The sequence below is a fragment of the Amblyraja radiata genome, chromosome 1 (genome assembly GCF_010909765.2).
Source record: "Amblyraja radiata isolate CabotCenter1 chromosome 1, sAmbRad1.1.pri, whole genome shotgun sequence".
Lineage (NCBI taxonomy): Eukaryota > Metazoa > Chordata > Chondrichthyes > Rajiformes > Rajidae > Amblyraja > Amblyraja radiata.
In genome coordinates, this window is record NC_045956.1 from 159,060,333 (window position 1) to 159,078,820 (window position 18,488).

General features: G+C 39.9%; 1 protein-coding gene across 1 annotated transcript in view; it reads left to right on the forward strand.

Moving 5' to 3' along the window:
• The window catches only part of acaa2 (acetyl-CoA acyltransferase 2), a 43,025-nt gene extending 25,475 nt beyond the window's left edge, over positions 1 to 17,550 (forward strand). Inside the window, exons 6-10 of the mRNA XM_033033548.1 lie at positions 3,426 to 3,601; positions 5,810 to 5,939; positions 6,861 to 6,931; positions 10,592 to 10,746; positions 14,346 to 17,550. Of these exons, the coding sequence (XP_032889439.1) occupies positions 3,426 to 3,601; positions 5,810 to 5,939; positions 6,861 to 6,931; positions 10,592 to 10,746; positions 14,346 to 14,430 (617 nt within the window). The 3' untranslated portion in view covers positions 14,431 to 17,550. The remainder of the gene's footprint in view (positions 1 to 3,425; positions 3,602 to 5,809; positions 5,940 to 6,860; positions 6,932 to 10,591; positions 10,747 to 14,345) is intronic.
• The last annotated feature ends 938 nt before the right edge of the window (positions 17,551 to 18,488 follow it).

Genomic DNA, 18,488 nt, shown 5'->3' on the forward strand with positions numbered 1-18,488 from the left:
GACTTGCCAAAACTATAAATATCCTACTGTAATTGTTAATAAACTTGTTCACTGTCTCTGACACCACCTATTCTAGTGTCAAAACCTACTGTCCATGCCTTGTACATTCTCATCCAAATTATTGATATGCAGTGCTCTCCATAATGTTTGGGACAAAGACCTGAAAAGGTTACTTTTATAACAACTAAACAGGTTCGCTTCTTAATAAACAGACAACACACAAACTGTTTGGTAGACCAGTTCAAAACTTTACTGATTATCGGCCGATAGAAGGGAGGGAGAACTCCAGTCAAGTGACCAATGTAGACACTTCACTGTCCTCAGTCCACTTCTCAGAACAACAGAATTACATTGCATTATATAGTGTTTTTTTTGTCACCTTAGCACATTCCACAGACATTAGTCATGGTCAGAGGTACAGGAAAAGGTTTCTACAGAATGCATCACATCAAAGGCATTTTGTCACATGGTACAAGATATATTAAAAACATTGGCTATTTGGTTTACAACATTTTATTTTTCTACTTCTCTGGTTCCTCTCTTGTCACCTCCTCCCTCATAAACATAGGACACTTGGTGCCAGGCATCTTACATCAAAGAGATCAATCTAGCTTCTCCTCTCTCGTCACCTCCTCCCTCATAAACATAGGACACTTGGTTTACGACATCTTACATCAAAGAGATCACTCTAGCTCCTTCTCTGCTTGTCACTTGGGAGACAATGTTATAGTATTTATTATCTCACACACCGCAACCTGAGGCTAGCCTAATTTGAGACTAAATATAAGCTGTAAGCTAGCCCAGAAGCCAATTTAATATCTTCTTATATTTTTAACGAAAATTCGGCTTTATCAGACCCATCATTTATTTATTTGCCTCTGTACTCCACAATTTGAGATTTGTAATAGAAAAAATCACATGTGATTAAAGTGCACATTGTCAGATTTTATTAAAGGGTATTTTTATACATTTTGGTTTCACCATAGAGAAATTACAGATGTGTTTAGACATAGTCCCCCCTATTTCAGGGCACCATAATGTTTGGGACACATGGCTTCACAGGTGTTTGTAATTGCTCAGGTGTGTTTAATTGCCTCCTTAATGCAGGCATAAGAGAACTCTCAGCACCTAGTCTTTCCTCCAGTCTTTCCATCACATTTGAAAACTTTTATAGCTGTTTATCAACATGAGGACCAAAGTTGTGCCAATGAAAGTCAACAGAGCCATTATGAGACTGAGAAACACGAATAAAACTCTTAGATACATCAGCCAAACCTTAGGCATATCAAAATCAACTGTTTGAAATATAATTAAGAAGAAAGAGAGCACTGGTGAGTTTACTAATCGCAAAGGGACAGGCAGGCCAAGGAAGACATCCACAGCTAAAAGAAGAATTCTCTCTATAATAAAGAAAAATCCCCAAACACCTGTCCGACAGATCAGAAACACTCTTCAAGAGTCTGGTGTGGATTTGTCAATGACCATGTCTGCAGACGGCTTCATGAACAGAAATACAGAGGCTACACTGCAAGATGCAAACCACTGGTTAGCTGCAAAAATAGGCTGGCCAGTTTACAGTTTGCCAAGAAGTACTTAAAAGAGCAGCCACAGTTCTGGAAAAAGGTCATGTGGACAGATGAGACGAAGATTAACATATCGGAGTGATGGCAAGAGCAAAGTATGGAGGAGAGAAGGAACTGCCCAAGATCCAAAGCATACCACCTCGTCTGTGAAACACGGTGGTGGGGGTGTTATGGCCTGGGCATGTATGGCTGCTGAAGGTACTGGCTCACTTATCTTCATTGATGATACAACTGCTGATGGTAGTAGCATAATGAATTTTGAAGTGTATAGACACATCCTATCTGCTCAAGTTCAAACAAATGCCTCAAATCTCATTGGCCGGCGGTTCATTCTACAGCAAGGCAATGATCCCAAACATACTGTTAAAGCAACAAAGGAGTTTTTCACTGCTAGAAAATGGTAAATTCTTGAGTGGCCAAGTTAATCACCCGATCTGAACCCAATTGAGCATGCCTTTTATATGCTGAAGAGAAAACTGAAGGGGATTAGCCCCCAAAACAAGCATAAGTTATAGATGGCTGCAATACAGGCCTGGCAGAGCATCACCAGAGAAGACACCCAGCAACTGGTGATGTCCATGAATCGCAGTCATTGCATGCAAAGCAAATGCAGCTAAATACTAAACTTGACTACTTTCACTTACATGACATGGCTGTGTTCCAAACATTATGGTGCCCTGAAATGGGTGGACTATGTATAAACACTGCTGTAATTTCTACATGGGGAAACCAAAAATGGCCTTTATTAAAATCTGACAATGTGCACTTTAACCACGTGTGATTTATTTCTATTACAAATCTCAAATTGTGGAGAACAGAGGCAAATAAATAAATGATGGGTCTTTGTCCCAGACATTATGGAGGGCACTGTAAATGACAGACAACGAAGAGCTCATCATTTACCCTTTGAGGCACACCACTCGGTCAGGGGCTTCCAGTATAAAAAAACAGTCTTCCACCCTCACCCACTGCTACCTATTATCACACCAATTATGTATTCAATTATCTAGCTCTCCCCGGATCCCATGTAATCTAACCTTCCAGAGTGGTCTACCATGCAGAACGTTATCAAAAGTCTTGTTGAGGTCCGTATAAACCACATCTACTGCCCCTAAAATCTAGAAAAGTAGTTCAATTACCGAGAAATAGAAAGCCACAGACCTCATCGACCTTCGTGGTTACTTCTGCAATAAACTCAATCAAATTTGTGGGACACGATCTCCACTCACAAAGCCATGCTGACTATCAATAATCAACACCTTTCAAAATGCGTGTATATTTTATCCCTCAGAATTAGTTACAAATATTGCACTACAAATAGCTGAAGAGCACAAGGAGATTGTTAAACCAGTCATCAACACATATTTGTATTTTTCTTTTAATATTTAAGCTTAATTGGAAACACAGTTTAAAAAAATTAAAACCTGAATGAGAAAACAATTTAACGATTCATGTGGTACTTAGCAATTTGTGAAAAAGTCCAACTAGTAATGTATTTTTGTATAAATTACTGAAAATATCTTTAGGGAGAAGTTGATGTATCTATGGAAAAAACAGCAACAATCTCTAACATTGTTAAAGAATTGATGAATATCTCTCATTTCAAAGAAAAATATCAATAAACATCTGAAACCCTCAGGTTCACTCTAACGAATGATTTAATGTATAATATTTTCAGTGACATTTAAATCTGCTTTTGAAAAATGTTTTGTCATCCATTCGTGTTTATTAGAGGAAATTGGGACAGAAACTGTAACATTAAAGATTGAGAAATAAGATGGAAGATGCATGTATGCATTTATTGTGATAAAATATACATGTGTTGCTGTTGATGTGATTCAGCTCATGATGCCGGTTACTTCAATGAAGAGATGGCTCCCATTGATCTGAAAACCAAGAAAGGAAAGGAAACTTTAGCACAGGATGAACACCCTAGACCACAGACCACTGCAGAACAGATGGCTAAGCTACCGACCGTGTTCAAGGCAAAAGGCACCGTCACGGCAGCAAATGCTTCGGTATGTTCCAAAACGCTTTCCTTCTGAATTAACTGGTTGACGAAATGTGCTATCAGATAGCTTTGTTTCTCCAGTTTAGATGATTTTTCCCCATCCACGCATGCTCATTATGATTCCTTGCATTTGTCAATCTCTGTTCCCTTGTCAAGTAAATCCACCCATCTCCCTGGCCACTTGCCTTGGGTAATGCAAATTGTTCCTAGTTTTGGCATCTGAAAAAGAGTTCCCTTCCATATATTTAGCCATTAGCAAGTGGTCTACTTCCATCTGTTGCATTCCTTTCCCTGGCAGGATTCCACTCATGCTGATGTGAGCCATGAGCCTGTTTCTGTGTGGCAAGTTCTATGTTTGTGTTAAAATATGACCTTGGGTGACTGTCAGGTTTTGTTAAACCAGGTGGAGTTCTTTGGGACATTATTGCTACATCGTGGTAAATAGGTGAATTGCCTTTTCTTTGTGTGTGAGCAATCTAGACATGTGAGCAATCTTGGTCAGCATGGGCATGTTGGGCCGAGAGGCCTGTTTCCATGCTGTACAACTATTATTTGATCCTGAGGTGAGTTTCTTCCATATAACCATATAACAATTACAGCACGGAAACAGGCCATCTCGGCCCTACAAGTCCGTGCCGAACAACTTTTTACCCTTAGTCCCACCTGCCTGCACTCATACCATAACCCTCCATTCCCTTCTCATCCATATGCCTATCCAATTCCCTTACGTCCACTATTACTTCCCAGTCTCTGCTTATTCTCATTGTAAAAGTTCACTAGCTTTTCAACCTCAGACCATCTGTAATATGTTTACATATTCTGTTACATAGACAATAGGTACAGGTGTAGGCCATTCAGCCCTTCGAGCCAGAACTGCCATTCAATGCGATCATAGCTGATCATCCTCAGTCGGTACCCCGTTCCTTCCTTCTCCCCATATCCCTTAATTCCGCTAGCCCAAGAGCTCTATCCAAGTCTCTTTTGAATGCATCCAGTGAATCGGCCTCCATTGCCTTCTGAGAATTCCACAAATTCACAACTCTGTGTAAAAAGGTTTTTCCTCGTCTCAGTTCTAAATGGCCTACCCCTTATTCTTAAACTGTGGTCCCTGGTTCTGGACTCCAACATCAGGAACGTGTTTCCTGCATCCAGCGTGTCCAATCCCTTAATAATTTTATATGTTTGTATAAGCTACCCTCTCATCCTTCTAACTTCCAGTAAACACAAGCCCAGTCGCTCCATTCTTTCATCATATGACAGTCCCGCCATCCCGGGAATTAACCTCGTGAACCTACACTGCACTCCCTCATTAGCAAGAATGTCTTTCCTCAAATTAGGAGACCAAAACTGCACACAATATTCCAGGTGTGGTCTCACCAGGGTCCTATACTACTGTAGAAGGACCTCTTTGCTCCTATACTCAACTCCTCTCGTTATGAAGGCCAACATGCCATTAGCTTTCTTCACTGCCTGCTGTACCTGCATGCTTACTTTCAGTGACTGGTGTACAAGGACACCCAAGTCTCGTTGTACTTCTCTTTTTCCTAACCTGACACCATTCAGATAATAATCTGCCTTCCTGATCTCGCCACCAAAGTGGATAACCTCACATTTATCCGCATTATACTGCATCTGCCATGCATCTGCCCACTCACCCAACCTGTCCAAGTCACCCTGCATCCTCATAGCATCCTCTTCCGAGTTTGCACTGCTACCCAGCTTTGTGCCATCTGCAAATTTGCTAATGTTACTTTTAATTCCTTCATCTAAATCATTAATGTATATTGTACTGTTGAGCTGCTGCAAGTAAGAATATCATTGTTCTATCTGGGACATATGACAATAAAATGCTTTTGACTCGTGACCCAGTGCTGTGAGCTTGAGAATGTATTTTACTCTTACAAGTGTTATATTTATCCTCCCCTGAATCAGGAGAGCTGAGGTTGGTTGGATTGCTCGAGTTGGTTGGACTCCTGCAGCTAGCATTACAGGGATCAAAATAAGATCTTTCCATGGGACGGTCATTTCTTTTTATGAGGCATTTGTTGAATCATTGCATATTGCTAATATTGTACTTCATTTGGATGTACGAGTCAAATAAAACAGTGACAGCATGGTATAAACAGTGAGAGAGATTTTACCCATATAATTGAGTATATGTAACATGATTTGACCAAAATCTGCATTTAAGTTTGTTTTAATGCATTCCCATCAGGGAGTGTGCGATGGTGCTGCTGCAGTGATATTGGCCAGTGAAGAAGCAGTCCAAAAACACAAGTTAACGCCATTGGCCAGAATAGTGGCTCATCATGTATGTGGATGTGATCCAAGCATTATGGGAATTGGTGAGTCGTATTGCATTGTAACTATGGTAACTAATTTTGAAGAAGTGCTATCCCAGGTTGGTAAATGGACAGCGAACACAATTTGTGATGGGATATTGCACAGATAATTAAGTATTACACTTAATAACTGAATACTAGCATTATTTGTTCCATTAAATAGGAGTGTATGCTGTCTTGACAAGTTCTTGATTATAATAACAGAATGGATTTATTTCATTTATTGAATTTAAATTCACCATTTGTTCTGGTGAGCTTTGAACTGCTGTCACTGGATCATTCATAAATCTGCTATAAAGTGATGCCTCATTAATGATGCCCATGAAACTATTGTGCTGCTATAAATCCCCATGTTATTTACTAATGTCCCATTTTGGGCAATCTGTAATGCCAGTCTCAAAGAAACGTCGTCGATTTTTAAACTGGTCTCTGAAATGCCCAGCAATAAAAGCTGATGGTGTCAGTAGTTGATATAATGGGCAAAGGTGGACAGAGTTTGAGAATGATTGATTATGGTTTCATGTACAGTTTAGTAGCATATCAATATTGATTAGTGGAGCACCAATCTTCATTACTTAGGTTTGTCAATAATAAGCAATTGCCTAAAACTGATCCTGCCTAAAATTTATTTTTTCAAATTATGATGAAGTAACAAATACTAAGAACACAAACATTGGGCAGTATATCTTTGTTCAAATAATATTTTGTTATTTTAAGTATTCTAGGTCAATCATTTTTAGTGAAGGTGCATAATTCTTTCATCTGAAAATACTTCTGTGATACTCTGCAGCAGGTTAAGCTGAAGAGCATGTTTCCTTCTGTATAATGGAATAGAGGACAATTTAGTGTAAGATCTTAAATGCTCACCTTTTAAATTGCATTGAGTAGCTTTTTAAATAGCTCTTTTATTCCTGTCGCTGACAGGTCCTGTGCCAGCAATTGGTGGGGTCCTGGAGAAAGCAGGATTATCCTTAAAGGACATGGATCTAGTAGAGGTCTGTACAAAGCATGTGCCCAAACTGAATGTTGGGAGTGTATTGGAGAGGCTGAATGGTCTAGTAATATCAATGTTGCAATTTTCCTGATCTTATTCCTGACTCCTTGCTGTTTTGTTTATGGTAACTTTGCCCTGGGTTTGCTTTTACCTACCTTGTAAGTCACAACAGCAAATTTCAATAGAGTGTTCAATAATGGGTGGAGTGTAGACAAAAGAAACTGCAGATGCTGGGTTACAAAAATGACACACAGTGCTGGAGTAACTCAGTGGGGTCAGGCAGCATCGCCAGAGAACATGGAGAGGCGATGTTTCGTATCAGGGCCCTGCTGTCTGAAGAAGGGTCCTGACATGAAACATCCAGCAAGGTTCGTTCGCTCGTGTCTCAGATGACGTATAGCTCGCTGTTGTCGTCCAACATGTTGACAGAATTAGTCGCCCGAGGCGTCGTGTCGTGTCATCATTTCGGGGGATCGCCACGAGGAGGCTTCTGTCATGATCCCCATCCCCCAAGGTCATAAGTGATAGGAGTAGAATTAGGCCATTCAGTCCATCAAGTCTTCTCCGCCATTCAATCATGGCTGATCTATCTCTCCCTCTAACCACATTCTCCTGTCTTCTCCCCATAACCTCTCACACCTGTACTAATCAAAAATCTAACTATCTCTGCCTTAAAAATATTCACTGACTTGACCTCTACAGCCTTCTGTGGTAAAGAATTCCACAGATTCACCACCATCTGACTAAAAAAAATGATCTTCAATACCTTCCTAAAAGAACGTCCTTTTATTCTGAGGTTATTACCTCTAGTCCTAGACTCTCCCACTAGTGTAAACATCCTATCCATGTCCTCCTGATGCTGCCTGACCCCCCCCCCCCCCCCCCCTGAGTTACTGCAGCAATTGGTATCATTTTTTTTCAATAATGGGTCCTAGTCCAATTCACAAAGCCTACTTTTCAAGCAAAGATACTGGATTTGTAACACATTTGTTTACTAAATGTCTAAACTGAGAGGATTGAAGCAAATTATAGTTATGCTGTCATTAGTTAATTCTGTCCATTTTAGAAGTTTCAGCTAAATTGGCATTCTAGCGCAGCAATTCACTGTCTACCTCCAGGGCCTGATCAGATATATCCGAGGACATTGTGGGAAACTAGAGAGGAAATTGCGGTAGCACTGGTGGAAATTTACGTGTCGTCCTTAAATACAGGAGAGGTGCCGAAAAACTGGAGGGTGGCAAATGTTGTGCCTCTTTTCAAGAAGGGCTGCAGGGAAAATGCTGGGAACTATAGGCCGGTGAGCTTGACATCTGTAGTTGGTAAGATACTGGAGAGTATTCTGATGGATAGGTTATACAGACATTTGGATGGGCAAGGGATGATTAGGGATAGTCAGCATGGTTTTGTACGTGGGAGGTTGTGTCTCACAAATCTGATTTTTTTAAGACGTGAACAAAAAGGTCGATGAGGGCAGAGCTGTAGATGTGTGCATGGATTTCAGTAAGGCACTTGACAAGGTTCCGCATGGTAGGCTGCTCTGGAAGATTAGATTGCATGGGATCCAAGGAGAGATAACTGAATGGATAGCAAATTGGCTCTTTGGAAGGAAGCAGAGGTGATGGTTGAAGGTTGCTTCTCGGACTGGAGGCCTGTGACTAGTGGTGTGCCTCAGGGTTCGGTGCTGGGCTCGTTACTATTTGTCATGTACATCAATGATTTGGATGAGAACATACAGGGCTAGATTAGCAAGTTTGCTGATGAAACAAAAGTGAGTGGTTTTGCAGATAGTGAAGATGGTTGTGAAAGATTGCAGAAGGATCAGGATCGATTGGCCAGGTGGGTGGAGGAATGGTTGATGGAATTTAATACAGAGAAGTGTGATGTTTCATTTTGGGGCGTCGAACAAGGGCAGGATCTACACAGTAAATGATAGGCCTCTGGGTGGTGTTGTAGAGCAGAGGGATCTAGGAGTACAAGTGCATGGTTCCTTGATGGTCGATTCGCCGGTAGATAAGGTGGTCTAAAAGGCATTTGGCACTTTGGCCTTCATCAGTTGGAGTATTGAGTATAGAAGTTAGGAGGTCATGTTGCAGTTGCATAAGACGTTGGTGAGACCGCATTTAGAATATTGTGTTCAGTTCTAGGTACCATGTTATAGGAAAGATATTGACAAGCTTGAAAGGGTTCAGAAAAGATTTACCAGGATGTTGCCAGGAGGGTGTGAACTATTGGAAGAGGTTGAGTAGGCTGGGTCACTATTCCATGGAGCATAGGAGGATGAGGGGAGAACCTATAGATGTATACAAAATCATGAGATGAATAGATCAGGTAGAAGCACAGAGTTTCTTGCCCAGAATAGGGGAATCGAGGACCAGAGGACATAGGTTCAAGGCGAAGGGGAAAAGATTTAATAAGAATCTGACGGGTAACTTTTTTACTCAAAGGGTGGTGGGTGTATGGAACAAGCTGCCAGAGGAGATAGTTGAGGCTGAGACTATCCCATCGTTTCAGAAACAGTTAGATAGGTACAGTGCCCTCCATAATGTTTGGGACAAAGACCCATCATTTATTTATTTGCCTCTGTACTCCACAATTTGAGATATGTAATAGAAAAAAATCACATGTGGTTAAAGTGCACATTGTCAGATTTTAATAAAGGGTATTTTTATACATTTTGGTTTTGCCATATAGAAATTACAGCAGTGTTTATACATAGTCCCCCCATTTCAGAGCATCATAATGTTTGGGGCACGGCAATGTCATGTTTAATATTTTGTTGCATATCCTTTGCATGCAATGACTGCGATTCATGGACATCACCAGTTGCTGGGTGTCTTCTCTGGTGATGCTGTGCCAGGCCTGTATTGCAGCCATATTTAGCTTATGCTTGTTTTGGGGGCTAGTCCCCTTCAGTTTTCTCTTCAGCATATAAAAGGCATGCTCAATTGGGTTCAGATCGGGTGAGTGACTTGGCCACTCAATAATTGACCATTTTTTAGCTTTGAAAAACTCCTTTGTTGCTTTGGCAGTATGTTTGGGATCATTGTCTTGCTGTGGAATGAACTGCCAGCCAATGAGTTTTGAGGCATTTGTTTGAACATGAGCAGATCGTGTCTATACACTTCAGAATTCATTATGCTACTACCATCAGCAGTTATATCATAAATGAAGATAAATGCAATTACAAACACCCGGGAAGCCATGTCCCAAACATTTTGGTGCCCTGAAATGGGGGTACTATGTATAAACACTGCTGTAATTTCTACATTGTGAAACCAAAACGTGTAAAAATGGCCTTTATTCAAATCTGACAATGTACACTTTAACCACATGTGATTTTTTTCTATTACAAATCTCAAATTGTGGAGGTCAGAGGCAAATAAATAAATGATGGGTCTTTGTCCCAGACATTATGGAGGGCACTGTACATGGATAGGACAGGTTTGGGGGGATATGGACCAGTGGGACTTAGTGTAGCTGGGACATTGTTGCCCCAAGTGTTGGCAAGTTGGGCCAAAGGGCCTGTTTCCACACTGTATCACTCTATGACTGCTTTAATAAATGAACAGTCAGGGTAAATATTTTATTTTGTTCAAATCATTTTATTTCAAAATAAAGTTTATGCTGTTCTTGATTTTTATGTATTATGTTTCTCTAAAAGGTAAATGAAGCATTTGCTCCTCAGTATTTGTCTGTGCAGAAAGCTTTAAAATTGGATCCTGAAATTACCAACGTAAATGGAGGTGCCATAGCATTAGGACACCCATTGGGGGCATCAGGAAGCAGAATAACAGCACATCTAGTTCATGAGCTCAGGTATGAGAAATACATTTATCTGTTTGAATGTTTGTCTGACAAAATTATTTGAAGTTATTGTTTGTATTTCTATATTCAAAGATCAGGTGGCAAAATAGTACAGCTTGAATGCATTGAACTTTCACTTGTTCCACTACAAGTTCTCTACAAACTATATTCCTACATTCAAAGCAAGCTATTACAATGAGAGACTGCATCAAACTCTGATACTTGTAACAGAGGGGTGCATTTTCATTTGCCCTAAAAAAATATAAAGTTCAAGAAATAATCATTTATAATTCAGAACGTGTATTCATGTACCTGTACACTGTCAATTGTAAACGTGTAGTGTCTTTCCGCTGACTGGTTAGCATGCAACAAAAACATTTTACTGTACCTCAGTACACATGACAAAACTAAACTTAAGATCAAGAATGTGTGCACATCATAAGATGTGCCTCTATCACCAGCTCAGAAAATGAATGCAGTTCAATAACAGCAGATGTTCGTAAATTAGAATAAGCATTATTATCAGTATTCTTACCCTTCCAGCTTCCTTCCTTTCTGCTCCAAAATGTTCAAGTTGTGTGTGTATAACAACATGCGGTGGTAATAGATTTAATGGGGACAAATAGCTTTGGTGAATGAGGATTCCTTTAGCTGACATGCTGATCACAGGATAAACCACTGAGAATGGGATCTTGAATGGTCTATCCCAATTTATGGATGTTGGGAACAGAACTCCCAATGCTACCAAAAATATTTAAAGCTCAAGGACTATTTTAAAATTAAAAACATGTTTAAATTGAGAGGGATCCCTGACACCAGTCCCTTAGATACAGGTTTTGTCTGGATTCTAAAGGACTGATAATTGATGTATTTTTTGAAATGTTGTTCCATATTTGCTATTCTGATGAATTCTGCCAGAAAAGGTAAGGTATCATTCTTCATATTGACTCTATTATGTTCCCTATATTTTTATATCATATGAATATTTTTAGAAGAGTAAATGGTGCTCTTGCAAATGTTTTGTTTGTGAAATTAATCACATTACCTGTATTGATTCCTGTCCAATGCCCTAATATTGTGCGCAGCTATTTTTGTACGTAATTGATTGGGACATAATCGCTCGTGTAGTTACAGGAATTTTAATACAGGAAAGAGATCTCGAGGCATCCTAAAGTATTTAAGGATAGTATAAAGCCAAAAACAACAGATAGTTAAAGGTAGTGACAAAGATTTTCGTTAAAATTTGGGATTTTATAGGGGGATCTTAAAGGAAGAGAGGAAGTTTGGAATATGGATTCTTTAAAAAAGGGACTGATGCAGATTAAATAAAATTCAGCCAAGAATATCAAGAGAGCCACAAATATTTTCATTTGTTTAAAACATTACAGATTTTGATCTCAATTTTAAAGATATTTCAGATTTTTTTTGCTTTTTTTTGTCTGGAAATGTGTTTCCTGATTTACAGCCGAGGAGGAGATCATTTGGCTCATTGCATCTGTGCTAACCAAAACCACGTCTTCAGTCTATCCCCCTCCACCCCCAGTCTAGCGAGATCAGATGAATTCATATGTTCATAAAAGGTAGATTAAAAACCAGTTGTGAAATATTATGAAAGTCTGTTGGATTTGTAAGTTTTTGGTGATGCACTGGGCTATAATTACTGCCAGGCAAGCTCTGTCCTTAGAGAAATAATAACTGGTTTATCATTTTGTTTAAATAATTCAAAATTTAATGACATAGAACTGCCTGTGAAAACATTTAGCGAAGTTCAAGAGAGAATTCTCTGAATGACAATAAAGTTTTCATTCATTCATTCATTCAATTCATGGACATATCGAATCTCCACAATCTAAGGAAGTAGAGGTGTTGATGGGCTTTATATAGGATTGCATCAATATGCTGGATCCATTACAAATCTTCAGAGATATGCATGCCCAGGAATTTGAAGCTTTTGACTCTCCCCCACTGTCCCATCGATGAAGACAAGTTTGTGGATCCTTGTTCTTCTTCTTCCAAAATGCACAATCAGTTCCTTGGTCTTACTGACATTGAGAGCAAGGTTGTCGATCTGGCACCATTTAGTTAGTCGATCCATCTCCCTCCTGTACTCTGACTCATCATTTATAAGTCGTCCAACAACTGTGGTGTCGTCGGCAAAATTGAAGATGGAGTTTGAGCTGTGTCTTGCTACACAGTCACAAGTATAGAGTGAGTAGAGCAAGGGGCTTAGCACACAGCCTTGAGGGGCTGAGCACACAGCCTTGAGGGGCTGAGCACACAGCCTTGAGGGGCTGAGCACACAGCCTTGAGGGGCTGAGCACACAGCCTTGATGGGCTGAGCACACAGCCTTGATGGGCTGAGCACACAGCTTTGACAGTTATTGAGGAGGAAATGTTGCTGTCAATTCGTACAGATTGAGGTCAAGATGAGGAAGTCAAGGATCCAATTGCAGAGGGATGCGCAGTGACCCAGTTCTGTGAGCTTTGTAACCAGTTTGTAAGGGATGATGGTGTTAAAACGCCGAGCTGTATTCTCTGAACAACAGCCTAACGTATGTTAGTCGCATACAGCATATAATCCTCCAACAGGATCCCACCACTAGCCACATCTTCCCATCTCCACCCCTTTCCGCTTTCTGCAGAGACCGTTCCCTCCGCAACTCCCTGGTCAACTCGTCCCTTCCCACACAAACAACCCCCTCCCCAGGTACTTTCCCCTGCAACTGCGGGAGATGCAACACCTGTCCCTATACTTCACCCTTCAACTACGTCCAAGGACCCAGACTGTCTTTTCAGGTTCACTTGCACCTCCTCCAACCTCATCTACTGTATCCGCTGTTCCAGGTGTGAACTCCTGCATATCGACGAGACCAAGCGCAGGCTCGGCGATCATTTCACTGAGCACCTCCGCTCAGTCCTCCTCAACCTACCTGATCTCCCAGTTGCTAAACACTTTAAACCCCCCCCTCCCTTTCCCACACTAACCTTTCGATCCTGGGCCTCCTCCATTGTCAGAATGAGGCCCAGTGCAAATTGGACGAACACACCTCATATTTCACTTGGGCAGCTTACACCCCAGCAGTATGAACATTGACTTCTCTAACTTCAAGTAACCCTTGCTTTCCCTCTCTGTCCATCCCTCCCCCTTCCCAGTTCTCCAACCAGTCTTACTGTCTCCGATTACATTTTATCTCTGCTTTGTTGTTAGCTTCTCCCAAAATAACAATGATCTATTCTACATTTTTCTTGATCTCCATTCCCTTTGTCCTGTTTTCATACCTTACATTTCCTTATCTATACATTTCCTTATCTGTGCACCTCCCTCTCCCCTGAAGTGTCTCGACCCGAAACGTCACCCATTAATTTTCTCCAGAGATGCTGCCTGTCCCTGTCCCGCTGAGTTACTCCAGCATTTTGTGTCTATCTTCAGCCTAACGTATGTTTTATTGTCCAAGTTGCCCAGTGCAGAGGGACGAGCCGGTGAGATTGCATCCTCTGTTGTCATCATCATGGGTGCAGGATGCAACTCCAACACAGTCGTCAATGTTGCCAAGGAAGTGTTGGGGAGTGCTTCCATTTCATTTTTATCTATTTCATTTTTGTTCTTTCAGACGACGGGGAGGTAAATATGCAGTGGGTTCAGCTTGCATTGGAGGTGGCCAAGGGATCGCCCTTGTGATCGAGAATGTGAAGTAAGATAACACCAAGAATGTTCAGCTACAAGATGAAAACCTCTTTATCGATGTTTGTGGCTGCCTTTATTTTGGAGCAGCTGCTCTTGCTTCTGATACTATACTAAGTTCAACTCAATTTCCATTCAACAATGTTACCTGACCAAATACTTGGCATTCCCATTTTGGGTAAAAGATTGGCACTAACTAAAAATGAGCAGTCACTAAAATAAATTGACATTTTACTCATACATGCAAAAAATCTGGAAATTCTGTAGAAAGCACATCACTATTCTGGAATACCAAAGCACTGCTAACCCTGCTTATTATTATTGCTATTTTAGTTTATTTTTAATAACTACAAACATTTCCTTGACACCCTGGTCTTACAAAATATATCTTCTCCTGCTGTTGTGTATGGACTTCCAGACCACAAGATGTTGGACAACCAAAGCCAAATTTTTAGATGGCTAAGAGAAATTCTTCACAAATAACCAAAATTCAATTTTAAAAATAAGGAAGTCACGAGTAAGGGTAGAACACGGCTTTTTTTGGCTAGAACTTGGGCCATCGGGTACAGGAAAATATTGATGTAAAACCTGTGATGGATTTAAGAAATAATTATGATTTAATGTTTGGAAAAAGGAATGATTGGGAAATATACTTGAGGTTAACTGAAATATAGAAACGTAGATACTTTAGATATGATGGTCTTTTCCTAATTTTAAAGTTGATTATGTTTGTATTTCCCAAGCTTCCCATTTTTCTTGTTCCTTGCCTGTAGCCAGACATTGAGTCAGTATTTCTGCCAGGAATTGGCTGAAGTAATTGCATAATGGTTTACTGTCTTGGACCTCAGATGCATAATCATCTACTTAGGGAAGCTAAGTCTGTGATAACTAAATCTGCAAGGTTTTTTTTTCAAACCACAATGAATGTTGCGCAAACTGCTCATATGAAACTAGATTACATATCTTCCTTCTTGTCCCCATAGCATTATTTTAGCATTGCAAATACTCTTGCATTTCTAAGTTTACTAAAATTATCAAACCAAATTTCTGCCACCAAAGATTTCTCTTTAACTAATTTGATGTGATATCATTTTCACTTCTGAAAATAGGTGCAGGAAGCTCATAAACGCATTTAATTCCTAAGTACATCATGTCAGCGAGCAGAAATCAGGTTTGAGACGAGTCCTCTGTTCACCTGTGATTATATTTTGGTTTGAATAGTTTGCTCTTTGAGTATTATTAATAAAGCAGTTTAATAAATTGCTTTCCGCAAAATAAGACGAAAAGACATAGGAGCAGTATTAGGCCCATCGAGACTGCTCTGCTATTTTTCCCCCTCAGTCCACTGGAAAGTTAGGGTGCCTATAAAAAATGATTAGGGACTCTTCTTTTCATTCAATCATTAACGGGCCTGTCCCACTGTACAAGCTAATTCAAGAGTTCTCCCGGGTTTCCCCTGATTCGAACTCGGAGAATTACAGTAATAGCCGCTCGTAGGTACTTGGGGCTCACGTGGACATTTTTCAACATGTTGAAAAATCTTCACGATTCTTCACGAGCTTACCGCGAGTTTGTTTTTTTTTAAACTCGGGAGAGCTCTTGAATTACCTCGTACAGTGGGGCAGGCCCTTAAGCATAATGCCCTAGGTAAGGATGGGTGATGAGGATTTGTTCCAGAGCTCCATTCCTGGTTTGTATTAAGGTAGGCTCTGGCATAAAAAAAATATGAACAGAAAGAAAAACTCCAAGGAAGTCGCAATGCTGCTTATTATTTGATGATATTTGTAGGAAACTGTAATTATAGAACAGTTCATGGCAAAATCCTTAAACCTCTAGCACCCAGTGCATCCCAAAGCCTGGGTCACTAGCAAAGTCAAAGTAGACACGGTAGATGAAATCACCAAGAATTCACTGCTGGACGACAATTTAATAAACAAATTCTGGTGCCCTACTGTTTTGATCTCCGGGATCTCTTTGGTGCGTGGCACTTCCATAGATATCAGCTGATATGAAACATTCACTCGATAACGGAGGTACAGCAGTTTCTGGAATCTCTATAATTTGGATACTCCCCAAATTACTATAAACTCTTGAATGCAAATTAATCTTAGGAATGTCACGCCTAAATTTAAATATTTTTTAATTGATTTGGTGGAATTTTCTTTTTGGGATGCTCAGGATTTTATTGTTATAATTCTGACACTTTATTTAGTAATAAGGTGGAAACTTTTTAACAGCACTTTTCAAATATGAAATGTAAAACTGGATAATGGCAAATTGGTCATGGAAATCTCGATAATTATGCACACATATCTTTCTTTTCAAAAACCTGATAGTTTCATGTATGTTTGTGTTGCCATATCAGTTCTGAGAAAGCACTTATAATATCACATTGTTTCTGAATGCCAGTCAATGGAGATGCCTTTGTAGGCATAAATACCCCTTTGCACTTATTGATCCCTCCAGCCAGTGAAGAGAACCAGATGGATTTAATTGCATTTATATTCCATCCTATATAGTAAAGGGGCACTTATATGATACAGCACTAGCAGTTCTAAAATGCCAAATTTATGGACAAGAAGGAAGATTCTGTATTCTTCGCAATGCAGAAAACCAAGAATAGTGATGACTAAATGGATCCCAGACTTTTTCTGTAACTACATTTGGTTGCTAATTGACATACAACAATAAGTAGCGTTGCATCGCCTATACATTTATCTCCAAAAAACAAACTTTGCCACATCACTCCTGAAGGAGGGCATTTGTATGTTTCTGACATCTTCCATACAGTAATCGCTGACAGTAGTTGCTGAAGGTGGTTTAGTTGGACTCTACTAATATCCATGGTCTGATCAACACAGAATAAGAAGGGGCACCTTTTAACTAATGAACATTGGAAAAAATCCATCATTTCCTTTTATTGCTGAAAATTGTGCATGAGACAATATTGCTTTTACCTGTTTTTTACCATAATTTTGGAACAAATTTATCCGTATAAACAATGAATCGTGCCTTAAATATGTTGATCTACTTTTGATGCTACAATGGAAAATAAATTGTTATTTTTTGCCATGTGACTGTATTTTGAATTTCTTGCATGTAATATGCACAATAAAAATAAAATGTCATTATTATTTTTATCATAGTTTTTTTTAAATCTAGTCTATCCCCCTTTTTATGGCTGCTTACAATGTTAACCAAAGAGGTGATGTCTTGGAAACCTATCACTGATGCTAAGCAGTAGCAGTAAGTGTAAGAATAGCTTTTCTTTCTGGGGTCAAAAACTCCCAACACTCCCAACAAGATTAAAAACTTTGTGGTTGACAAAACCTAGGCACAGCCAGTTTCTGCCCCAGATGGAGAACGGTTTATCATACACTAAAATCAGGAGACTGTTTTCATGCTGTATCTCAAAATTAAAGGGCAAAACTGTCAAAATGGGCTTTAATCAGTTGGTTTAAAGGGGAAAGCCCTTGCGCTGAGCACTTTCAGAATCGTACAGCATAGATAAAAGTCCTTCCATGTCCATGCTACCCATTGTATCCATCTATCTTCGTCCTGTTAGCTTACTTTGGGTCTGTGGCTTTCTATTCTCGGCAATCGAACTACTTTTCTAGATGCCATGAGAGTATCTGCCTCCAGTACATCTTCAGACACATATTCTGAAAATAGATCCCCCCACCCAGATTCCCTCTGTTTTTTCTGCTGCAGTTGTCCTCTGTGGATAGTACCCTCCATTTTCTAAGTAACTGCTCAAACCAGGGCAAGTTAGGTTGGTTGATCATTCCATCTGTGCAGAGGAGCTGCAGTGTGCACTGTTTACATGATAGGTGACAGAATTTTCCCTTTCAAGTCCCTTTTAAATATTTTGGCGCTCACCCTAAACCTATGCTCTCTAGTATTTTTATTCCCGTTCCTTGGGGAAAAGACTGCATTCACATTATATATGTCCGTGATGATTTTATTCACCTCTATAAAATCACCCCTTTGTCTCCTACTCTCCAAGGAATAAGGTCTTAGCCTGCCTGACCCCTCCCTATAGCTCAGGCCCTTGAATCCCAGAAACATTCTT